Genomic DNA, 25,329 nt, shown 5'->3' with positions numbered 1-25,329 from the left:
TGGTGGTTGTTCATGACTTATGTCAAAAGCAAACTTATGGCTGACAGGTTATTGGACACTATGTCCACTAAATCCAAAATCTATTTACCTAATTGCAATACTGACCTGACTTGGGGTAAGTGACATTCACTATATTATCATCCAACACTTTGAAGTCGTTTTCTACATAGTTGAGTGTTTCCTCTGAGTACATTTCTGGAGAAAATGGGATCCCCTTGTATTTGAAATAAGGCATTGATGATACTGAAAAACTAAAGCTGTGTGTGTGTGTGTGTGTGTGTGTGTGTGAGAGAGAGAGAGAGAGAGAGAGAGAGAGAGAGAGAGAGAGAGAGAGAGAGATTATGCCACATCCTTAGGGACATTCAGGTAGCTACTGTTCTAGAGCCAAATTCCGGGGATAACTGGGGGCAGGGGAGAGTTCAGGAGGTGGTGGTGGGCCATCAGTAGATGCTCAAGTGGTACCACCAGGTGTGGTGGAAAAAAAATTCAAGAAACTCGACTTCCGGGGTGGCGCCATCGGTAATGGCAGATTCCCTCTGATCCGGAGGGACTGGCTCCACGGAAAAAGGGTCTTTCCCGCTATGGTGAAGCGGGGACCCTTTGAAAAATCACAGGCGGATGAAGCCTGTGACCATGGGACTCGGCGGGCAACTTTCGTGCGCCCCCAACTCGTAAAGGAACCCAGTTACGGGCTCCGGAGCGAAGAGGGGCTAGTGGCGCGGTGCTGAGAGTCAATTGCTTCTTCCGTGGAGTGAAGCCGCACAAGCCATTGCCGGAGAGCGCTGCCTTTTTCCTGGGACAATTTGGCTACTAAAACAACTACCCGTGAGTAGCTTAATTTCGGACAATTGGACTTTAAACAACGACTTGTGAGTAGAAAGGAAAATTGGACTAAGAAATTCTTCTTAATTTGGCACTGGAACGGGAAGGTCTAAACAGGAAGTCAGCCTTCCGTTTCTTGTAGATAGATTAAAGCAAAGACATGGCAAACTAGAGTTCAGAAAATCGTTTGTAAAGGATTAACTTTCATCATCTAAAATTGTTGAACCCCCTTTGGAAGCAGGAGAAGAGGGGGGATTTTTTCCGGACTGTTTAAACCTGCAGAGGAGAGTGTAAGAAAAGTAATTTTCCACCGTCTTGAACCTGGGAGCAGGGTGTCAGGACTGATGTTTTTGAGAAGTTCATTGACTATAGACAAACGTTTTTGACAGACAGTTAAAAGAAGAGAAACAGTGATTCCATTGTTCTCCTTCGCATTTTAAAGGAACAAATATTGACAAAATATCTGAAAAAGGAAACTTTGTTGTTAGATCTGCTTTTAAAAGAAAAAGAAAAAAGAAAAGAGATGGATACAAATAGAAGTTCTTCCCCTAGAGGGAGCCTGTGAAACTGTTACTAAATTTGAACCGGGGAGCTCTGTAGCTGCAACAGATTAAGATCGTGGGAACAGACTTCTGACCTTGCATAACAATGTATTCAGAAGCTCTGGTGCGTGCTTTCTGCAAAACAAGTGCCTTATTGGAACAGTTACATGAGAAGACGGACTTGATGACTGTTGCGATCAGAAATTTTGGACAGGTAGTGGGTAACTATATAGAACCCACCCAGGAATCAACTCAGGAGTGTGCTCTGACAGATCAGATGCGGGAGGAGGATGTTGCTGGACCTCGGGTGGCAGAGATGGAGGGAGCTGTGGCCCAGCAGGAACATGAGATGTTGGATCTGACAAATGAACTTGAAAAAAGCCAGATTTGGAGAGATAGAGTTTTGTTTGGTTTGGAAATGGGGGGTTGGATAGACCCCCCTATGCAGGGATGTTTTGACTTTTCAAGTCTGGCAATGGGCCGTGAGATGTTTGGGGTTGTGGGGGTTCTTAACTCTGGAGGGACTTTGAAACATGTTTTTAAATACCACATGGAGTTTAGTGTGGACTATGGAAAAGGGGCTGATTTGTCGAGAAGGGACAAAAATACTGTCAAGTTGGAGTTTCCACGAGTGAAAGGAGCAGGAGACAAAGTAAAGTACAGGTATAAATATGAAGAAGATCTGCGGAAGGGAAATGGAAGAGACTTAAGGGCCTCGGACATAAGATTACCAGGTTAATGAGCTAGATGGATGGGATAGAAAGGACTGGCAGAACCTGGGACCAGGAGGAAGAGACGTTGGATGAAGATTGGAAGAAAGTTTTAAAAAAAATTATTAGGATTGTTTTATAAAATTGATGAATGTTAGAAAAATGTTGGAATGAAATTATTTGGCTTTAGCAGAAATGTTAAAAGAATTATGTAAGAATATGTTATGGTAATGAGAAATTGGTATAAATAAGATCTAAGTTTTAAGTTTTAGGGTCTTTTATAGTAAGATAAGGTTAAAATAGATTAAGGTAATTTAATGACAGAATACTATGAAAAATGGAAAGGATTTGCTGTGATAATTAACAACTAGAATACAAAAAAGGGAGGAGTGAGGAGGTCGATGAAATAAGGTAATGACAGTTAAGGACTTGGGAATATTGGATTTGTTTTTAAATTTTTGTGGTTTATTTTTGCTTTTTGATTGTGATGTGTTACGTGTTTTGTTGTTGTTTTTTGATTTTGATTTTTATCAATTTGGATTGTTTGATTGTGGTTTGTTTTTCTTTTGTTTTGTTTTTCCCTTCTTTTTCTCTTTGTTTTTCCTGTAATTTTAAAATTCTTAATAAATATCATTTAAAAAAAAATTCAAGAAACTCAATTCTGAATACATGTCATATATGGCAGCGCTGGGTCAGATACTGGTCAGCACGAAGAGGCAGAGTCCGTTGTCAGTGAAATTAATGCTTTATTCAAGGAAATGGCAACTCAACAATTTTTCCAGGTCAATCTTTCCTATATAGAGCTGTTGTCTGGACTGAATGTCCCTTTCTTGCACACTTTCTAAGGCACCTCCTCTCCCAGATGTTGCCCAAGCAGTCTCCAACTGTCTATGTTCATCTCTGGTCTCTTCTCTTCCCCTCCTCATGATCTTGCATGTTCTTCGAGATCGGGATACAGGAGGAGCTTCTTGCAGCCAGAGAGGGCCATTTCCGTGATTCTTCACGGATTCTCATCATTCAGATCTGCTTCCCCAGGGCATTCCCAGCAGAAACCTAGGAGCTGATGAAACTGGTTCCTGCCAGTGGTGCAAAAATCACTGTGTGTACTTCTCACCCGCAGGATAAAGGCAATTTGGGGGGGAGGGGTCACAATTAAGCTCCTTGCCAAGGGCACAAGGGAACCTAGTTACGCCACTGATTCCCTGCGTGGAACATCCTAGCAAAGCAGACCTCTCAGGCTCCCCACCCAATGCCATGTCCTGTTAACAGGCCTGGATCTCTCTGATATCCTAGGCTGCCTCAACCTGACTCAGCCTAAGCCTAGATCCCTGCCCCCACCGTCACTGGAATAGGCCTGAATCAGTCTGCAATTTAACTTGTGAAGAACTTTCCACCACTGGCCACCTCTTCTCTTATTTTTCTTCTGGTCTTTGCTCTTCCCACTTTTCTTCAAGCAACATGCCAGCTGAGAATAGCTTTTGCCCCAATCTATGGCACGTCCACTGTAGTTCATGCACTGGCACCCTTGAGGCTAGATTACTGTAATGTGTTCCTGCCTGTGGGTCTGGTTCAGAAACTCCAGTTGCTGCATGATGCTGCAGCCATATTGCTAACGGGAGCTTTTGGTCGAGAACATGTGGCCCCACTGTTAAAACAGCTGCACTGCCTGCTCATCTGCTACTGAGCCAGGTTCAAGATACTTGCATTGATTTACAAAGGAGCATCTTCAGTTGTGCCCCATGTTGATGTGTCTCATTAGAAAACAAGAAACCGAGCTTTCAGTGTCATTGGCCTTGCCCTGTGGAACCCCTTGCCAACACAGATTCAGTGGGAGCCTTCTGTACCACCTTTTAAACACCTGCTTGAAAATTCTCTGTTTTGCTAGCCCAGTGCAGGCCATTAAGAGTACATTTCCCGCAAGGTCTGTTGCTGTTTGTTTTTAATTAATTTTTCTTTGTTTTCTAACTTGTTCTTAGCTTTTTGTGATTTTACTGTTTAGTTTTATGATACAGTGGTATATAAATATTTTTAGGAATGAACAGATAAATATTCATTTACCCAGTCTCTAACCTGTTATATAAATTTATTCAGTTTACCCTACTCTTTAGCATTCAAAGAGGAACTTTTCTAAGAGCAGTACATGCATTTTAAAAAAGAACACGAACAGGGAAGGCATCTGAGGATGTGCCCTCATATTGGAAGGTGCCGGGCATGTTATCATGGAAGAACACAATCATCTCATGAAGCTTCTGTGGGCATCCTATCTTGAGCAGTGTGAAGAGTCCCATTTGGCTGACAAGGTTGAAGGCCATCAGGTCTATGAAGGGGATGTTCAAGGGGAGTCTCAGTCTCAGCATTTCTACTGTAGCTGCTGCAGTGAGACCTCCAAGCTCTAAAGACACTTTGTGGTTTGGTAAAAAAAAATAAAGAACAACTGTACCATTCCTGATCAGGTATGTTTATTAGCACAGTGGTAGCAGAAACTAGCCAAACCATATGATACATAAGAATGTGGAGAAAATCAGGATCAACAATCTGTAATACTTCATTCCCAAGGGAAAGTCATATTCACACCACGCATGTTCTCCCAGTAAACACGGTCAAAGCGTTCACTCTGTGCGACTGTCAGGTGGTTCTTCCAGTCCCCGCAGATCCCTAGAACAAGACAAGAGCAAGTGGCAACCACCAAGATGTTCACCTGAAATTACGTAAACTTAAATTGGGACATTTCTTCTTCGTCCTCAGCTGTGAGGCAGGCAACCCCTCAAGTAGCTGCATAGGCGCCGACTCCATGGGGCTTGAGGGGGCCCGAGCCCCCTCAAAAATTCGTTTGGGGGGGCTCTGCCCCCCCAATAATCTCTGGCGCCCCTCCAGCAGAGCGCCATCGCTGCCCCTCCCCCAGCCCAAAATGCACAGGGTCGGGCTGCATGCCTCCTGCCCTCCCTCCCGAGCAAAAGCTCCACCCAATTTCCGCTCCGGAGCTGATTAATAGGCGCAGCACGCTCTCCCCTATTTGCTCACGAGGAGGCGGCGCCACTTTATTTGCATATTCATGAGCTTATTTATTATTCATGAGCTTTCCCGGGCCCCCCCAATATTTTTTATAAGTCCGCGTCCCTGGGTAGCTGATGTTATTGATGTATATTAATGGCCTGGAGAATCTGCAACCTGTTTTCAGGGAGTCCCCAGCATTATCCAGGTCCCAAAATTGTTCAGATACATCCTTGTTCTCCGGACTGCCTCTTTCAGAATAATTTCTTATTTTGATCTGGATACCCATGAAATAGATAGACTTAGATGGGATGTTGTACAGATAGGAAGATATACAATCCTGCGAACTGTACCCCCTTCTGGACCTGCAAACTGTGTTCACAGTCAGCTCTGACTCTACGATCTATTGACTGGTTGCTGATAGATTTTTTTCTGTGTGGCATCAAACATCCACAGAAAAAGAAGAGGTTCTTCACCCCTGGCACGCAGCATTATGGCTTTATTCCTTGGCAACCAATGTTTTTACCTTTCCTCAAGAGTGTTGCTTTTGTATGGTCAAAAATGTTGTCTGGTGTTAAGGAAAAGTTGGACATCTTGTTGTCCTTCATCTTGTGGAAAGAGGCATTTTCCACCACAGATTCAATTTGTTGGCTGTTCAGCTCCTTGCCAAGAAAATGACAGATCTTCTGCACGCTGCCTTGAAGGTCCTGCAGAAAGCAAAATCAAATGGCTGTGAATCCTCATGTGATGTAGAGAACTTGCCCGTCATCAGGAGGCACACAGAGAGCATGAGTACCAGTATGCAATGCGCACTGGGTAAGATGGATGCCTTGAAGATGTGGGATTTCCTGTTATCACCATGCAGAAGCCACTCTGTCTCCACCTCCCCTCAGCCAGCACCACACCCAGGGGGCACCTGAGTTAGCAAGAGACATTACCTTTGAGGCAGAAAAGCAGGTTATTGGCACATCTGCTCTAATGTAGAAGAAAGGAAATGTACTCTGCACATGATATGCAGTGTATGTAGAGTTGGCACCGAATTTTGCACATACTCAGAATCCCTTTCTAGCCAATATTACTAGAATCTTTCAAAAAAGAAGGCAGCTTCATGTGTGAATAATATCAGAAATTGGGGCTGCAGGTCAACACAAGTAAAATTGGGCCTTTACCTGCCGTAGTTCTTCATAGGTGTTGAAGAAGATGTTGGCTCTGTCCTTCATCTCCACCCAGCCTTTCACATGGTCAAACCAGGAACCATAAGCCACTGGAAGAGCATAGAGGAAGCAAGGGTGAAATGTAAGGAGTTATGGTGGGGAAGTAGAGAATGCTGTTGTAGACAAAACACCATTCAGGAACCTAGAAAATAACTGCATTTTCCCTTAAAAATAAAATCAGTAACACGAGACTTCAACGCTACCCTGGGTCCAATGCAACCTACTGACTGCTCTATGTACTGACATTTTCCACATACAAGAGAAGCAAAGCTTTGAATGAGTAGATGATTTTACGCTTTAATGGGCTTTCTCCATTAAGGTTTCTTTTTCTTTCTGCCAGCAGTGAGAATGTCTGCTATCATCGATTTTGATCTATTCTCTTGTTGGTGCCAATCTCACCCAGCTGTTAAGGACTTTCCTTAAGTTTCACCCTCTTCTCATTTTAGTGCCATTCTCGCCCATCTGAAAGGACGTTTATTGATTTTCTTTGAAAGCAAATAACAAATGTAGGAACCCCCCCCCCCCCATTTCTCCCCTTCTCCATGTATCCAACTGGGAATTACAGTTCTCTGATAGGACTTTAGAGTTACGTAAAAATAAATACTTTCTGGTGGTAGACATCACTGGTGCTGGGTCACAGCAAACAAGAGTGGCTGATTTGCCTCCTTCCATACCTTCCCCACTCAGGAAACTCTCCATTAACTCTTCCATAGTTCCATGGTCCTTCAATTCTTTAAAGCCTTTGATGAAGTGGTAGACTGAAACCATGGCATCTCTGGGGTCACGCAGAGTATAAACCACCTGTTACAAAGACAGGGCCACATTTAGGGAGAGCCCAGGCAGCCCTACCCTAACATTAGGCAGAGTGTGGCAGCAAACTGAAAGCACAATAAATAAAGCCTGACTTGGAAACAGGAGAAGCCTGCAGGGAGGACCTGGGCTGAGCATGCATGTGGACCATGGCCAGTTCAATTTCTCGAGCAATCATGAAACTGCTAAGGAGATTTCTGATATTCCTCCCTATCCTCTAGTACAAAATATGGTATCCTCCTAAAAATGAGCTGTGTCACGTGTTTGTGCTCCAATATCCCACACATCTGTGTGTCAGAAACTCAGAAGCCAAAGACAGGCTTGATGTGTCCGTCGTTCCTCTCTCACCTTGGCCTTGGAGTGGAGGAAGGACTTGGGGAAAAGCTTGAATGGCAGGTGAGTAGTCAGGATCCTGGGGGAAGGATTTTTCAAGGCAATCTGCAAATGATCGGCATACTCAATGCAGGGTGCCCTTTCCGTCAGTGGTACATTCTGAACCCATGTGGGGTCTCCTTGACTCCGGATTAAGCTCAAGATCTCCGACATCCAATGAGTACCTAGGAGAAAGTCCACCAGTCAGAGGCTTCTTCTATAAAACCACTTGTACATTAATGTCTGGCCCTTGCTAAATCAAATGGAGAAACTTAAACAATTGAATGGATCTTTGTCCCCTGCTAGCTATTCAGCATCCTCCTATGCAGCAAGATTCCCCACATCAGGGATGGTATACTGTTGTGAAGTTGACTATATTATTTAGCTGGTTGTTGCGCAGATGACAACAGACTCAAATCTGCTTGATCAGGCCAATGGCCTATCCTGTCCAGCTTCCTGTTTCTCCCAAAAGCCTGTGGGAAACCAGAGAGCAGAAGATGAGCTCAAGAGCATTCTCCCCTCCTGTGGTTACCAGACAGTAGTATTTGGTAGCATTACTGCCTCAACTGTGGAGGCAGAGCACAGCCAGCATGGCTAGTAGCCACTAATAGCCTGCTCCATGAATCTGTCTCCTCCTCTTATTTGCTCCATCATGCATCACTTTACACTTGTTTACATTGACTTGCCTTTGCCATTTTGCTGACCATGTATTTTTAGTGTCAGCAAACCTGGCCACCTCACTACTTGATCATTTATGAACAAATTAAAAAGCACAGGTCCCAATACCAACTCCCAGGAAATGGGTCCTTTCTGAGGGAATGCCTCCCTCTTCTTCAAAGTGATGTTCTCCTTTCTCAGGACCTTCGTTCTTCCTGATGGCAGGGGAACTGTCATTGTGGGAGGGCCACCCAGCTACCACATCCCTGAAGGCCTCATCCACCACTTTCTCTGCCTCCTACTCTTTCTAGTTCTGCCACCTTGGCCTCAAGGGAAGGAACTTCCCAGAGAACCAGAATCTCATGGCACCTCTGACATACACATGACTTCTGTGCCATGGGGAGATATTCATACAATTGGCAGAGGGTGCAAAACAATGCAAAAACCCCACACCCCTGCTGGTTTTGATGATTTACTTCTTTTAATTTAGTTACCCATTGACTTTCCTGCTTGCTAGATTCCTCTTTTCTTGTGCGGTTCTTAGTCTAGTTTACTGTGGTTCCCTGAATTGTCCTGCTAGGTAGCTTTTCTATAGACTTCCTAGCCCTAGGATTTAGCTCCTGTGTTATGGGTTTTCACAGGATTTTTATCGTGGTGGAATGTCACCTTACTGTGCCCTTGTCAATCCAAGTTGCTTTAATTCAATCATTAAGTTAAGTGTGTGTTAATTATGAGGACTATAACAGACAGATGGCATATTTGTCTATATACAATCAACATTTAGATATGGTTATCCTGACACAGCATCAGAGACAACTTTTGTAATATGGTGCCTTGAGCAAGGCCAAAAATTTCCCCTCCCCCCAAAAAAAATATTTTCACAATAACACATTTAGGTACAGTTGCTTTTTTAATAAATCTTCTCAGTAGGTAACCAAATAAATATAGGTTTCATTATCATTGTGATTATGCACCCCCTCGGCTTGGCACCCCATGCAAGGAAATCACCCACACTGCCCATATCCAGCACCAAAAGCATTCCTAGTGACATGACAGGTGACAGAAGCATGCCATAACGCATAAGATTCTCCTGGGAATATTCTCATTTCAGCTCACGAGCGCTGTAAATATCTGGGTTCAAATATCCCAGAAAGAAAGAAAGATTTGAAAATCTCTCTTATATTTTTGCAAGGTTTCCGGACATCCCCATGAATTTCAAATGTTCTTTCACTTCTTTCCGTGAACATCAACAGTGGCTAGGGATGGTGTAATACGTCTATTTTGATTTCTCCTTTTTGCAATCTTACATTTAATTCTCCATATTTCCATGTCAGTTTCTGAATTTTCTTGCACATTTCTACAAAGCATTTTCCCTTACCTTACTATAATAAATTTTTATTCACACACACCCCCACTAAAGTATGTATTTTATGCACACTATTCTAGTATATGCATTTTTGTACACATTACTTAGCTGAAGAAGTGCATTGCTAAATTCAGAGAATGTCTGTGTTTCACTTTGCGTACTTCAAAAAGTGAAAAACATGTAACTTTCACATGTGGTGGACAGGTCTATTCAGATATTCAACTTGTTTGCTGTCCACCTTCCTTATTTGTAAATTTCTTATAATTTATTTGTTTATTGCTCCTTGACTAATCGTTACCCATTGATGGAGAACTAACCTGACTTTTCCCCTTTATACCTGGTTGAAGAAGGTCTTATATATCGCAACATCTGAAAAACTAAACACATTCATTTTTCATGGGTTTCCAGAGATTAAGCCAAAATTTAGGACTATGCAGCTACTTGGTGGTTGTTCATGACTTATGTCAAAAGCAAACTTATACCTGGCAGGTTTAGTAGATACTTTAAGTCTAAATCCAAAGTCTATTTACCTAATTGCAACACTGACCTGACTTGGGGTAAGTCACGTTCACTATATCATCATCTAACAGTTGAAAGTCATTTTCCAAATAGCTGAGTTTTTCCACTGAGTTATGCTGTTGAGTAAAAATGATGCCCTTGTATTTGAAAGTAGCCATTGATGACTCTGAAAAACTGAAGATGAGAGAGAGAGGGAGAGAGATTATGTCACATCATTACGGAAAATTAAGGTAGCTACTGTTCTAGAGCCAAGCTCTGTGGATAGCTGGGGAGCAGGAGGAAGGGGAGAGTTCAGGAGTTGGTGATGGGCCATCAATAGATAGTTGAGTGGTACCACCAGGTGTGGTGGGGGGAAATCCAAGGAACTCACTTCTGAGTACATGTCATATCTATCAAGGCTGGGTCAGATACTGGTCAGCGCAAAGAGGAAAAGTCCGTTGTCAGTGAAATCAGTGGTTTATTCAAGGAAATGGCATACAACTTAGCAATACTTCCTGGTCAGTCTTTCTTTTATGGAGCTGTTGTCGGGACTGAATGTCCCTTTCTTCCGCACTTTCTAAGGCTCCTCCTCTCCCGGATGTTACCCAAGCAGTCTCCAACTGTCTCTGCATACCTCTTGACTCTTCTCTGCCCTCCTCATGATCTTGCATGTTCTTTGAGATTGGGATACGGGAGGAGCTTCTTGCAGCCAGAAAGGGCCATTCCCATGATTCTTCAGCAGCTCCTTGACCCGCCCCCCTTATCTGCTTCAGTCTGAACTGCTCGCTGTCATCACTTTTCCCTGCTCAGTAAACTTCAGCATCCTTCTCCTTCTCCCAATCCTCTCCTTCTGACCTCTCCTCAGTGTCCCACCACCAAACTCCTGACTCTGCGCCTTCAACTGGTGCCTCTCACCACACTGCAGCCAGCCATATCCTGACAACAGCAGGCTTTCAAATCTCAATTTGATTATTGGCACATGTTTTCATACCATTAACTCAAATCACTTCCATTAGGAAATAGGTCCAAAGACATCCTCTAGAATGACTGCAACTATGTATAAACTACAGGAAAATCGGTTTACGCCATGTTCACACCTACCCAAAGCAAGGCACAAACCCCTCTGTACACACACACATGCACGACTGCTTCTGGGGCTACTCTCACACTGTTTACCTGAAGTGCAAAATAGTCTTTCCTCCTCCCTGCTTCTGCCAATAGGAGGCCAGGTGAGGCGAACTTTTGCCTGTATATGGAACCCTTGATACTCTTTTTTTTGAACTTTTGAATTATTTTTTAATAGTTTTATTAAATACAAATTAGAAAACATACATATTCACAACAAAAGAAAATACAAGAGAAAAAGAAAATATAACTAACCAAGGAAAAAGAATTAGGGAATATTTTATCTCTTTTCATATTTACAGTTCTTTATACCTCTATAAAATGCTATTCACAATAAAGCAGTGAAATGAAAGATAAGATATCAGAAAAAAAGAACAAAGAACAAAGAAAGAATAAAGAAGTAACGGAAAAAGATCATAAGTGAAATTTTTTTAAAGTAGATAAGTACTCACAATACATAGCCGTTTCCCATCTATATTTATATTTAATTGTATAATTTCATCTTGTCCTTATCTACCTTAAATAATTTTTTTAAAAAAGGAAAAGAAAAGAAAAAAAGACTTCCACCGTTTGCCTCATGCGCTTTTAATAATCCGTTCGTCAGAACCTCTGTCCTTCATATTTTTCCCTTTGGATATCTTTAATGTCTCACTTTGTATTTTTTATATTAGGAACCCTTGATACTCATGTATTGATTTAAAGCATTGCACTTGCTCAGTAGCTGAAAACATTTCCAGAACAGCTTTACGTAACAGCTGTAAACCAAGGGCAGAGCCAACAGTCCCCACTTGCAGCCTTAAAATCTCGAAAGACAGTCCAAAAGGGAAGGGGGGGAAACCCCATTTGTAAAACGTCAAACATCTGACACTGATGACGAGACTGCAAAGAATCTTTTTGGGAAAAAGAGAAGTGAAATGAAGCAGGTCTCTCAGCAGAGCCACTGCTCTCCCATCTCTCTCACAGCTGCAAACAGGTGGAGGACTGCCAAGAGCAGACAGTTCAGGGAGGAAAGGAGCAGGGGGAGCAGGTCTCTCAGAAGAGCCAGTGGGTGGACCTGTTGTCCTGTCTTTCTTTCACTGCTACGTTTATGGAATATAGCAGTCAATTTAAAACCCATGCATGTTTTAATCTGGAAAAGGAAAGAGGGAATCAGAAGGAGGGAGAAGGAAATTAGGGAAGAGTTCTTCAAGGGGAGGAGAATGAGATTGAGAGGATCAGAAAGAACGTAAGCAAACCTTGAATACAGGAAGGAAACAGGAGCAGTCTTTATAATTCAGCAGCTACTGGAGCATCCTGTAGGTCAGGGAAAGATACTTACTGTGTGAGGAAACCTTGCAAAGAGTCTGCAGTAATATCAGGAAGTAAGAAGTGTCGGAAACTTCATCAGGTATATTTGGAGTACAACGACCCAGCATAGCATGAACTCCCTACATCGATAAAATGAAAGTGCCAATGAACTTTGGATGAAACCACTCCCAACCAGAGAGGGGAGTTTCTATTCCAGACCAAGCATGCCTCTTAAAGACACAGGCCATGCTCACTACAGTTGAGTCTGGAGCTTCCTTCTTGCTCACAGAGCAAGACTTAAACAATCAGTCAGGGGGAAATGTGTGTTCTCCCCTCCCCCCACCTACCCAATTCATAGATGGGGAGGAGGTTCAATCTTACTGGGAGAGGCACTTGTGAAGGAGCATTTTGCAGCCCTCCAGACCAAATCTGCTGCTCACCAGCTGTTTTTCAAAGACTCAACTCTGCTCAGATCTGCTTCCCCAGCGCATTCCCTGCAGAGGCTTAGGGGGGTTGTGAAACAGGCCCCTGCTAGTGGTGCAAAAATCATGTACCAGACTATGGAGTGGATGACATATACCGTATTTGTCCATGTAATAGACAAAGTTTTTGTCCTCAAAACTAACGTTTAAAAATGTTGCTTCCGCTAGGCTGAGATGGGAGCTGTGTTATTGGTGGCTGCAACAAGTGCTAGTGTGGATTTGCTGTCAATACGACTTCTGGCGGCGAGGCAACAGCTGATAGGGAAAAGCTCCACAAGTCTGGGCAATCTCCCCCCACTTTCTTAAGTTTGAGTCCCCCAAAATAGGGGGGCCATGTTATACACGGAATGTGTCTGGTGACATGAAGCCACAGTTTCTGTCAGTTCATATGTGAAAGAAGCTTGCCATCCTCACACTGCAGGATAAAGGCAATTGGGGGGGTGCACGATAAATCTCCTTTCCAAGGGCACAAGGGATCCCAGTGTGTAGCAACCCCAAACTATCCATTAAACTGTGTCAAACAGCAGGCAAAACCAGCAGGCAACTCTGCAGGGGGAGTGGTACATTGGACTCACATTCCACCCCAAGGCATGTGCAAAAAGATATGCCTTGGCTAACCAGCAAAATGTACACAATGATGGGGGTCAGACACACCTCAAGGGGGAGGGGGCGTCCCACAGCCTGGCCATTTGGTAGCCTCTCTCCTTAAATGGGGGAGTGTCTCCAAGTGGTTAAAGCAAGAAAAGAATAAGGTGTGGTACATTTGTTATCCCAAGACACCTCAGTTCCTGGAAACATGTGAAAAGGGAGGTCATAAATCTTTCCTCAAAGCAAGAAATGAGGTGTGCCTTTAAATACTTGAGCCCAGTGCTATTTTTCCAGATGGCAATGGCACCCACCTGAGAGGGGCCAAAAGGTGAGTTGTGGCTAGAAATCAACCCTGCTTAAGCCGCCCCACTTTCAAAATCAGGGGCCCCCAGAAGAAATGCAGAAATGTGGTGTTTTATTTCAAGGAACATAGAATCATAGAGTTGGAAGAGACCACAAGGGCCATCGAGTCCAACCCCCTGCCAGGCAGGAAACACCATCAGAGCACTCCTGACATGTGGTTGTCAAGCCTCTGCTTAAAGACCTCTAAAGTAGGAGACTCCACCACACTCCTTGGCAGCAAATTCCACTGTCAAACAGCTCTTACTGTCAGGAAGTTCTTCCTAATGTTTAGGTGGAATCTTCTTTCTTGTAGTTTGGATCCATTGCTCCGTGTCCGCTTCTCTGGAGCAGCAGAAAACAACCTTTCTCCCTCCTCTATGTGACATCCTTTTATATATTTGAACATGGCTATCATATCACCCCTTAACCTCCTCTTCTCCAGGCTAAACATGCCCAGCTCCCTTAGCCGTTCCTCATAAGGCATCGTTTCCAGGCCTTTGACCATTTTGGTTGCCCTCCTCTGGACACGTTCCAGTTTGTCAGTGTCCTTCTTGAACTGTGGTGCCCAGAACTGGACACAGTACTCCAGGTGAGGTCTGACCAGAGCAGAATACAGTGGCACTATTACTTCCTTTGATCTAGATGCTATACTCCTATTGATGCAGCCCAGAATTGCATTGGCTTTTTTAGCTGCCGTGTCACACTGTTGCCTCATGTCAAGTTTGTGGTCAACCAAGACTCCTAGATCCTTTTCACATGTACTGCTCTCAAGCCAGGTGTCCCCCATCTTGTATTTGTGCCTCTCATTTTTTTTGCCCAAGTGCAATACTTTACATTTCTCCCTGTTAAAATTCATCTTGTTTGTTTTTGCCCAGTTCTCTAAACTGTCAAGGTCGTTTTGAAGTGCGATCCTGTCCTCTGGGGTGTTAGCCACCCCTCCCAGTTTGGTGTCATCTGCAGATTTGATCAGGATGCCCTTGAGTCCATCATCCAAGTCGTTGATAAAGATGTTGAATAAGACAGAACCCTGTGGCACCCCACTAGTCACTCTTCTCCAGGATGAAGAGGAACCATTGATGAGCACCCTTTGGGTTCGGTCAGTCAGCCAGTTACAAATCCACTGAGTGGTAGCATAGTCAAGACCGCATTTTACCAGCTTCTTTACAAGAATATCATGGGGCACCTTGTCAAATGCCTTGCTGAAATCAAGGTAGGCTACATCCACTGCGTTCCCTTCATCTATCAGGCTTGTAATTCTGTCAAAAAACGAGATCAGGTTAGTCTGACATGACTTATTTTTCAGAAATCCATGCTGACTATTGGTGATCACAGCATTCCTTTCTAGGTGCTCACAGACTGTTTGCTTGATGATCTGCTCCAGAATCTTCCCTGGTATTGATGTCAGACTGACTGGGCGGTAATTATTTGGGTCCTCTCTTTTCCCCTTTTTGAAAATAGGGACAACATTTGCCCTCCTCCAGTCTGAAACACACACACACACACACACACACACACACACAAGAAAACCCTTTTTGCTCCTTCTTCAATTGCTGCCCTGGTAGCTCTGATAAGCTCCTCCCACAGCTAATCACCTGCCTTAACAGAAACCCTGCCCCCTCTGACCTTTGCACAGGGAGAACAGCTGTTGTAAATAAAAATATGCCCTTTTCCCTTATGGGGTATCCAAGAGCCCATATAGAGTCCTTACATAGGTTCTCTATTGGTAGGAGAAAAATAACAGAGGCCAACCAGAGAATATTGAGGAGCAAAGCAGCTAGTAAGCTTGATCTTTATCGATCTGTTGCAACAGGGTACTCCCCTCACACGCAGGAGAGGAAGAGGACCCCCAAAATTGCTGTGCAAGGACTTATAAAGACTTTTGAAATTCCCATCCTCTAGATCAGTGTTTCCCAACCACTGTTCCGCGGCACACTAGTGTGCCGCGAGATGTTGCCTGGTGTGCCGCGGGAAAAATTAAAAAATTCGAAAGATATTTTTTTTAAGTCAAATTTTTGATTGGGGCGCCGTCACTAGATGACCCCTGGGGTTCCCTCCCTCCCTCCCGCTCTGCACCTCCCTCCTCCTCCTCCTCCGGGGAGGCCCTTCCTGGCTCTCGACCAAGGCTTGGCGGCTGCCACTCACTCACTCGCTCGCCCACCCGTCCCTCCATCCCTGCACCCGGCCTCTCCCCCTCCATCCCCGGCGCGGGGGCTGCCGGGATCCGTAGTCCCCTCGCCCTTGGGCTCCGCGCCCGCGCGGGGTGCGCGAACTATGTTTCCCAGCGTGGCCTGGCGGGCCGGGCGTTTTGTTTGAAGCACTCTTCTCCCGGCCATGGAATGAGCGCAGCGGCGGTGGCCGGGTGGGCAGGGGCTCTTCCGCGCAGACCCCGCGCAGCCTGCCTGCGCCCCCGCGGAGATCGGGCGGCAGGATGGAGCCCAGGGATCCCCGCGGAGGCGGAGCAGCGGAGGCGGAGGCTGCCCCCCAGGTAGGGCTGCGTCGGGGGGGGGTTATTTTTGCAATGCTGCATCCGCGCCGGAGGGGACGCATCAGACCGCGGGGAGACCCCTTGGCGGGCGTGCAAGGCAATGCATGCGTGCAGGCGTTGCATGGAGTGCAGTGCAATGCAATGGCAACGCGGCGCCCTGCATGCATGCATGCAACTTCCACCGGCGCTCCGGACTTGGCAGGTGAGGGGGGTCCCCAGTGGGCGGCAGAGAGAGCCGGGAGGGCAAAGGGGAGCTGGGGGGGAGCAGCGCTGCTCCCCGAGCCGAGCCCGGGGGGAAACTTCGGAGTCGTTGCGCCGAGTGTTGGAAGCGGAGGCTGGCGGGGCCCCTCACCTGCAAAACGTGGTTGCCTCTCATATATTTCGTGCATTGCATTCATCGCCCGCTTTCTCCTCCAAGGAGCTCCCGGGGGCGCGCGTGGTTCTCCCCATGTTATCCTCGCAACAACAGCCCTGCGAGGTGGGTCAGGCGAGTGGCCCAAGGGAGCACCCAGGGATTGTCCTGGCCAGGTGGGGTGATTTGAACCCTGCTCTCTGCCCTGTCTTCGTCCTCATTTAGCCCCCACATGTGCATGACTGTGCATGACTGAGGTTTTCCCCCCTCGTCTTGGCTATGGTGTGAGTCTGTCCTGTTAATTAATGGGGTTCTGCCTTCGGAGAAGATGAGCCAGCCCTCAAGGAGGTGATTATGTAATTTGCTAGCAATTCATGTCCCTCCCGGCGTGACGCTGCGCGCTGACGTCACGGGGCTGTAATGGTGGTGTGCCTCGAGATTTTTTTCATGAAACAAGTGTGCCTTTGCCCAAAAAAGGTTGGGAAACACTGCTCTAGATCAAGACCACCCCCAGAAACATTATGCATACATCACAGAAGGGGTGTAACCTAAGACCACCCCTCAGATACATCCCACCTACATCACAGAAATTTTAATGTTGTTTTCCTCCTGTCACAGTTTATCTCCTGTCTGGCAAGTTACTTGATTGGATTTCCTGGGGAGCCTGGCCATTCTTTTGTAGTGGTAAAATACTTATTTCCTGGGCCAGGTCACAAGCTCACACCTTATTCAAACAGACATATCCTTGAGACAGGATTTGTGAGGAAAGAGACAATGGGGAGGCTTTTCCAGTTTAACCTTGCAGAGAAAGGATTTGGTCAGTTTAGGAATCAAAATGGTTCCAGGTTGGTCTTCCTGTGTTGATCTATGTATGTGCAGTTATGAACATTACCATTTAGCTAAGACCATAAAATTCCTATCACACAGCTAATCAGCCACAAAGAAACAGCTAATCACCTCCTCCCACAGCTAATCACCTGCCTCAACAGAAACCCTGCCCCCTCTGACCTTTGTACAGGGAGAACAGCTAATCAGCCACAAAGAAACACACACAAACAAGAAAACCCTTTTTGCTCCTTCTTCAACTGCTGCCCTGCTAGCTCATTTTCCTGCTTAACAAAAGTTCCAGTTAAAATCTGTCCCCGGCAGTCAGTATCACTGGGCACTTCAAAATCACCACCTAGAGTATTTCCCAGGACCTTTCTTAAGAGATTTCTAAAGTGAGTAGCTTGCCTTGGTTTAAAGTTTAAAAGGGGCATGGGGGTGTAAGCAGAAAGACCACCACCCAGTTATCAAAGTGTAAGCTTCCCCACCACATAATGGTACTTGCCCTGGCCCAGTGGACTAGGGGGACTAGACTAGCCCCCTAAATGTTCCCCTGTCGCCTCCTTCCCAAAGCCCACTAAGCTTCTGCATGACTTACGCAATCACCTAGGAGAGGGACAGTATGGTGGTGTTGTAAATAAAAATATGCCCCTTTCCCTTATGGGGTATCCAAGAGCCCATATAGAGTCCTTACATAAGTTCCCTATTGGTAGGAGAAAATAACAGAGGCCAGCCAGAGAATATTGAGAAGCAAAGCAGCTAGTAAGCTTGATCTTTATTGATATGTTGCAACAGGGTGCTCCCCTCACATGCAGGAATGGAGGAGGACCCACAAAAATGCTGTGGAAGGGCTTATAAAGTCTTTTGAAATTCCCATCCTGTAGATCTAGACCACCCCCCCAGAAACATCATACATACATCACAGGAGGGGTGTAACCTAAGACCATCCCTCAGATACATCACAGAAAAGGTGGTCTTAAAACAGAAATTTCAATATTGTTTTTCTCCTGTCCTTGTTTATTTCCTGTCTGGCAGGTTACTTGATTGGATTGCCTGAGGAGCCTGGCCAGTCTTTTGTAATGATAAATACTTAGTTCCTGAGCCACGTCACAGGCTCACACCCTTATTCAAACACAGACATACCCTTAAGACAGGATTTGTGAAGGAAAAGACAATGGGGAGGCTTTTCCACTTTGACCTTGCAGAGAAAACATTTGGTCAGTTTAGGAATCAAAATGGTTCCAGGTTGGTCTTCCTGTGCTGATCTATGTATGTGCGGTTATGAACATTACCATATATCTAAAACCATAAAATTCCTATCACAGTGGAGAGGGACAGTATGGTGGAGAGAAAGGAGGTTTTCTAAGAAACTACCTAGCAGGACTGGCCCAGCAGTGTTGTAAGGACCAAACAAGGCCCATGGTGAGTGCAAAGTATATACACAAAGTATCAAATGTGGTGACAGTAATAATAATGCAACAAAACAACAACACCACAAACTGGCTTATAAGTATAAAACCAAATTTACTAGAATAATAGCTAGAATAGAGATAGACTTGTAACCATTCAAGCAACAAACATACTAAGGTGCCATGTGCAAAACAAAGCCTGGAAATAGTGTAAACATGGAGTGGATAAATGTACAACTGTATCTTAACAATTGCAGATAGGTAGCCGTGTTGGTCTGCCATAGTCAAAATAAAAAAATTCTTTCCAGTAGCACCTTAAAGACCAACTAAGTTAGTTCTTGGTATGAGCTTTCGTGTGCATGCACACTTCGATGTGTATCTGAAGAAGTGTGCATGCACACGAAAGCTCATACCAAGAACTAACTTAGTTGGTCTTTAAGGTGCTACTGGAAGGAATTTTTTTTTATTGTATCTTAACAAGTTACATGTGCAATAAACGTTATACAGACTGGATAAATGAACCGTTCAGCCAGGGCGAGTGCACACATGTTGGAGGCTAAAGCCCTCACAGCCTCAAGGAATTGGCTCCTTTGCTCCACCCCACAGAACCAGAGAACTGCGGAGCTGGAAGGGACCCCGAGGGTCATCTAGTCGCCCCTCTGCAATGCAGGGGTCGCAATGAAAGCATCTGACAGAGATGGGTGCCCACCCTCCTTCCCCACTTGGAGCCCCCCCCCTTCTCAAGGGGTGCCCACTTCTGAGCCCCCCAAAGAGCCCTCTCCCCCCGGGGGGGGGTCGTGGGTGGCTGGGGGGTGCTGGGACCTCAGAGGCCTTGGGTGCAGAGGAGGCTGTTGCAGGCTTCCCTTCCCCTCACCCACCCAGGGGATCCTCCCATTCATCTCTCAGCCCTGCAACAGCCTCCTCTGCACCCCCCTCATCGCCCCACAGCCTCCCCTTTGCCCAAAAGTCTCACCGCCCCAGAGGCCTCCCGAGAAAAGCATGGAGAGGAGACGGGAAGGAGAGAGGGGCCTTTTCTGGGCTGCTCTAGGGAGCCCTGCTCTCTCGCTCCCCTTAACCCTTATGTGGCCTCGCTGCTCAGGGATTCCTGCCCAGGGGAAAAGTGGGCAAGGCAAATGCATTCGCCGATCAGCGATCCTACAAGTAAATAAAGGATATTCCAGCCTGTGTTCCTTAGTCTCAGGCACTCCAACTCAGCAGCACACCCCACGAAGTGCAAAGAGACTTCCTTCCAAGTTAATGCCCGCAGATAGGAGACAAAGCTGCACCCATAAACAATCAGCAGCAGCAACACAAAAGAAACGAGGCAAGCAGGGCAGAGATTAGCTGGAGGGGGCAAGGGAAACAGCACAGTTAAGAGACCCGGGGGGGGGGGGGATTGGATAACCCAAAAACCATATGGTGAAGCAAATCGCCAGCTATTCTAATTGGTTGTGAAACCTTTACTGTGCCGGCTAGTAAAGTGGACCAAGTGCAGTCCCCTGCTGGGAGTGAGCTCTATTGAAACCAGAGGATCTTACTTCTGTGCAGAGGTGTGCTCAACTGGAGACAGGGATGACACCCGTCTCCCCTGCCTGCCTCCTCCTAGGGCGGTGGGGGTGGGGTAACGCCCCCCCCCAAGCCTACAGCGAGCCTAAGGAAGGAGAAGCGCGGCTCCAAGGTGCCCTGAGTTTTCTCCACCTTTGGGAAAACTTCAGTCAATCTCTGTGTTAAAGCAACTGGAACAGAGACAATGAAAAGCAACCGTCCTAGTACAGTTACAAAGAAGAATATGTGAGAAAACTGGAGAGCTTCCTGCACGCAGCCGAGAGGAAAGCCACGCTGCCGCTCGTGAGCCGGCACTGACAGAAGTAAAGTCTTATCATGCCTGGTCTTACTCTTATCACATTTGTGGATCTGGTTTTTCTCTCCCTGTGTGCAGGAAGCTCTCCAGTTTTCTCACACAATCCTCTTTGTAACTGACTTAGTTCTGTTCTAGAACTTGGTGGTAGTTCCTCTGACTTAAAACGTTTTCGAATCCTTTCCATTACACTCACAGGAGAACTGGGCTCGCTTTTGGGTGTTCTCCTAACATCTTGTGGAGAAACTACAGATACCTCCTCCTGTTCCTAACTTTGGTCAGTGACCTGATCGTCATCATCGGACTCAGCCTCTCCTTCCTCCCCCTCAGAATTTTCCTGTTCTGAATCAGAAAGACATTCTGAGAGCACATCACGCTTGACAGCAGTTTTTTGACTTTTCACCCTGCTCATAGAACTCAGCGTGTTTGCTGATCAGCAACTTACTCTGATCACCTGATGGAAATGCGAACCTCCATGCACTCGCTGTTGGCTCATACCCACAGAAGATCATTTTCCGGAACTTGGATCCATCTGGCCCCTGCAAAGCTTCAGGCACCGGCACAGATGCATGCGACCCAAACATACGCAAAAAATGAATCTGGGGTTTCCTGCCATGCAACAACCCAAACGGTGTGTCACCTACCATTGAATTGTAGGTCCGATTCCAGGTGAAGCTTACATACTTGATTGCCTCCAGCCAAAACCTTGGAGGTAACCCAGAATCTTTCAGCAACACCTGTGCAGTTTTAACCAGAGCCTGACACTTGAGCTCTGACACTCCCCTCTGATTGGGTGAAGTCACTGTGTGACGTATCCCTTTCTTGCGAAAGAACTTCTGCAAAGCAGAACCTGTAAATTGAGCACCTCTGTCACTTGTGACAGCTTGCACTCTGGTGGAAAACCTTTGTTCCACCTCCTCAATCCACCCTTTGATCAGCTGTGCTGCATCATCCTTGGATTTGAGACCGTGCGTCCAGGAATTCTGCGTAAAATCTTCCTGCATCGTGAGCAGATACCTGGCCCCTCCCAGACTTGGTTCCTTTACAGGACCCCACAAATCTATGTGGACCAGTTCAAAAGGTTTTGTTGTTACCCTCTCTACTTTTGGATAACTGCATCCTTTTACCTTTGCCAGCTTGCAAGTTTCACAATTCACAGCATATCCACATTCTGTGATATTACAACCTTTAGAAACCTCTGGTAGCACCTGTAGTTCTTCTAGAGAACCATGAGCTGTTCGTGTATGCCAAGCATGTACACATAAATCATGATTGGGAATTGTAGCACGCAGTGCTTGTGCGTTTCCAACCTTCCCATCACCCTCCAGAGACGTTTTAAGAATGAAGAGATCATTCTGCCCCTTTTTAACCTTGGCAAGCATCCTCCCTCCTTTGGAGATTGTGCACACATCATCCTGAAAACAAACCTTAAATCCCTTTTTCAGTAAATAAGGCACAGATAATAGACAGTGGTGCATCCCAGGAACAGTACAACACTGCAACGTTTCCTGTAAAATAGAACAATACAAATTTACAGCATTAGTCACATTTCTTTTCTGTCCATTTGCAAAGAGAACAGTCTTCCCAGCCGGAATTGCCTTGCAATTCCATCTCTCAACAGCAGGTGTCTCTGGAATCAAATTGCAGTTAGCTGCAGAGTCAATAACAAAACTTAGCTCTGTCCCACAGCTGTCTTCAGCCAACGCCAGACTAGCCGTGATCTGATAAGTCTCTTCCTGGCACCTGGCACGTCCACCAGCCTCAGTCCCACGCTTGGTTTTTTTCCCAGACTGGTTGCCATGAAAACCTGACTGGTTCCCATGAGAAGTGTCCTTGACAACATCCTGTCTTGCCTCTCTGCTCCGGTGGGGGCAATCTCGACGCAGATGTCCCGCTGCATTACACACGTAGCAACGATGAACTCCAGTGGAAAAACACTGCCCGGGGCTCCTCCCAGCTGGCCTCCTTTTCCTTCTTCCGGAAAAGCACTCCTTGCCAGATCCGCCCCCCCTGAACTACCGCTCCATTCCAGCAGGTTCAGTGGAAAACTTTTCAGACTTGCCTTTGGAATTTTCCGCCCCCCCCCCGACTTGCTCACTAGCACTCCTTGAGGCTAAGTCATCAGGAACAGGGGCTCCAGCCATCTCTAGGCTTCCAGCTTCCATCTGCCCTTGGCCCTCCGCTGAGTCTTCACACAGACGTTTCAGCACTCTCCAGGCCTCACACGCAGATTCAATGCTTTCCAGGTGATGACGCAAACTAGCATGAACACCTGCTCTCAACATGCAGACCTCAGCTCTCATAGCTTTCTCCCTCTGCATCTTCTCCTCCAGAGAAGCAGATTGCAGGGTCTCTGCATCTCTGTCCACCAGCCCCGCACTTTCGCTTGTGGACGGCTTTTTCTTGCTTACGTCCCACAAGCCAGTTGCCCAAAACCAGGCTCTCACCCTTCTTGCCCAGGTATTCCACGCTTGGGCGGTGAGTTCCTCAAGCTGTTCAAACGGAGCTTGAAACACCTCCTGGCCATCTGCCATCCTCTCCCGTTCTCCCAAGGGGCCCCAAGCTGTACTTACAAAAGCACCAGCTCCTCTGGCTTCTGTCCCTGGAGAAACGATTTCTCGCTGCTCTCAGCTCTCAGCAACACAGGCAAATCTCTGCGTCTTTCAGCATGCTTGCTTGCCTCCGCCTCCTGCCGTGCTTCTCTGCTCGACACCGCAGACTTCAAAGCTCCCGGCAGCCTCCCGTGACAGTTTTACAATCGATGATTTAGGTTACCCATAACCTCTTGGACTTTGTTGGTTTTACGTGACTCCCGCTAATTGATTTGCGAACCTCAATTAGCAATTTATGGCCGCCCGGCACACTTCCCCTGCGTAGCTCTCAGTCACGTCTCAGCAGAGTTTCACACAGCGGTGTAAACTGTCACGTAGCTCGGCTCAGCTTCCAGACAAACACACACAGTACAGGTTTGTCTATTTACAGCTGTTTATTCCAACAAAACTCCGGTAAAACCAGGACTGCTTGCAGCCATTACAAAGCTGCTCTTTTCCCCTCACAGCATAGAGTGAGAATGACAAACTCCTCCCAAACTCCTCCCAGCTTCGAAAGCTGACGTCAGAATGGTGTGGCATCATGGGAACAACTTAACCTGTTAAGTTCCAACCCCAACAGTAGTTTTGTCAGTAAGAAGTGGAAGAGTGAAACCTACTAGGACAGCTGTTTTTCATTGTGCCGGAGCTGGGGCAACAGCACCACCCCCGCGACTCCCAAGTACACAGAGCCATGGGAGGGAGGGGTACACAGAGCCATGGGAGGGAGGGAGGAGGAGCTGCACGGTTTGCCAGCAAAGCCAAGCTGTTTGTACGCTCCCCTGCCTGCTTCCTCCAGCCAGGAGCAGGGGCAACAGCGCCCGCACCGTGACCGCAGGAAGACAGTACCCCAACTGTCACCCCCCCCTCATGATGTCACCATGATGTCAGCTTTCCCAACAAAGGCTTAGGGGTTGGTGAAACAGGCCACTGCCAATGGAGCAAAAATCATGTACCAGACTATGGAGTGGATGACATATGTGTGTCTGGTGACGTGAAGCCGTTGTTTCTGTCAGTTCATAAGTGAAAGAAGCTTACCGAACTTCTCACACTGCAGGATAAAGGAAATTTTGGGAAAGGGTGCACAATGAAGCTCTTTGCCAAGGGCACAAGGGACCCTAGGTATGCCTGCAAGGAACACACTAGCAAAACAGACCCCTCAGGCTCCCCACCCAACGCCACATCTTGTAACAGGCATGGAGCTCTCTGAAATCCTGGGCTGCCTCAACCTGACTCAGCCCAGATCCCTGCCCCCACCATCACTGAAATAGGCCTGAATCAGTCTGCAATTCAACTTGTGAAAAACTTTCCACCACAGGCTCCCTCTTCTCTTCTTTTTCTTCGAGTCCAGAATTCTAGTCCAGCCCAATCACTGAGACCATCTGCAAGAGCATCTTCAGTTGTCCCCCAAGTTGGTGTGTCTCATTTGACAACAAGAAACTGAGCTTTCAGTGTCATTGGCCTTGCCCTAGTCTGTCACTAGGACGCAAGGGAAGGCAAACTTTTGTCCGTATATGGAACTCTTGATACTCATTTATTTATTTACAGCGTTCGACTTCCTCAGCAGCTGCAAACAGTTGCAGAACAGCTTTACGTAACAGCTGTAAACCAAGAGCAGAGCAAAGAGTCCCCACTCACAGCCTTAAAATATCAAAAGACAATCCAAAGGGGAAGGGGGAAGAAAACCCATTTGTAAAGCATCAAAGATCTGAAATTGATTACCAAATTGCATGGAATCTGTTTGGGAAGAAGAGAAGTGAAATGAAGCGGGTCTCTCAGCAGAGGCATTGCTCTCCCTTCTCTCTCAACAGGTGGAGGACTGCCAATAGAAAACAGTTCAGGGAGGAGAGGAGCCAGGAGGAGCAGGTCTCTCAGAAGAGCCAGTGGGTTGACCTGTTGTCCTGTCTTTCTTCCACTGCTACATTTATAGAATAAGTCAGTTAATTTAAAACCTATGCATGTTCCATTCTGGAAAAGAAAAGAGGGAATCTGGAAAAGGGAGAAGG

The 25,329-nt window shown here is 46.3% G+C and overlaps 1 protein-coding gene and 1 long non-coding RNA gene across 5 annotated transcripts; both read right to left on the bottom strand.

The window, feature by feature from the left end:
* Positions 1–479: 479 nt before the first annotated feature.
* On the bottom strand, positions 480–24,625 carry LOC308592293. Its single transcript, XR_014010465.1, has 3 exons — positions 24,480–24,625; positions 2,730–3,304; positions 480–494 (listed from the first exon to the last, which is right to left on the bottom strand). It is a non-coding gene; the product is annotated as an uncharacterized lncRNA (long non-coding RNA).
* On the bottom strand, positions 4,517–12,677 carry LOC308592262 (sulfotransferase 2B1-like). Of its 4 annotated transcripts, XM_081203586.1 has the most exons (8): positions 11,792–11,810; positions 11,159–11,249; positions 10,032–10,177; positions 7,438–7,646; positions 6,954–7,080; positions 6,235–6,329; positions 5,592–5,772; positions 4,517–4,729 (listed from the first exon to the last, which is right to left on the bottom strand). In XM_081203586.1, the coding sequence occupies exons 1-8, from the start codon at positions 11,793–11,795 to the stop codon at positions 4,620–4,622; spliced, it is 963 nt and encodes a 320-aa protein (XP_081059712.1). In that variant the 5' UTR covers positions 11,796–11,810; the 3' UTR covers positions 4,517–4,619. The 4 variants fall into 4 exon arrangements, with proteins under 4 accessions (XP_081059712.1, XP_081059713.1, XP_081059714.1 ...); XM_081203587.1 differs by lacking the exons at positions 11,159–11,249; positions 11,792–11,810 and adding an exon at positions 12,426–12,677 and having other exon boundaries at positions 10,032–10,169; XM_081203588.1 differs by lacking the exons at positions 11,159–11,249; positions 11,792–11,810 and adding an exon at positions 12,426–12,543.
* Positions 24,626–25,329: the final 704 nt, after the last annotated feature.

Source organism: Podarcis bocagei (genome assembly GCF_964188305.1).
Source record: "Podarcis bocagei genome assembly, chromosome: 7".
NCBI classification, from domain to species: Eukaryota; Metazoa; Chordata; class Lepidosauria; order Squamata; family Lacertidae; genus Podarcis; species Podarcis bocagei.
This window is presented reverse-complemented; position numbering and strand designations above follow the sequence as displayed.

Bases quoted from the DNA above. Each gene is read 5' to 3' on its own strand.
- LOC308592262 (XM_081203586.1), bottom strand. The intron at 7,647-10,031 runs GTCAGTGTTGCA...ACTTTCTCCTAG, and splicing joins CGTGACTTACCCCAAGTCAG to GTACTCATTGGATGTCGGAG. The intron at 6,330-6,953 runs GTATGGAAGGAG...ATGCTCTTCCAG, and splicing joins GAGTTTCCTGAGTGGGGAAG to TGGCTTATGGTTCCTGGTTT.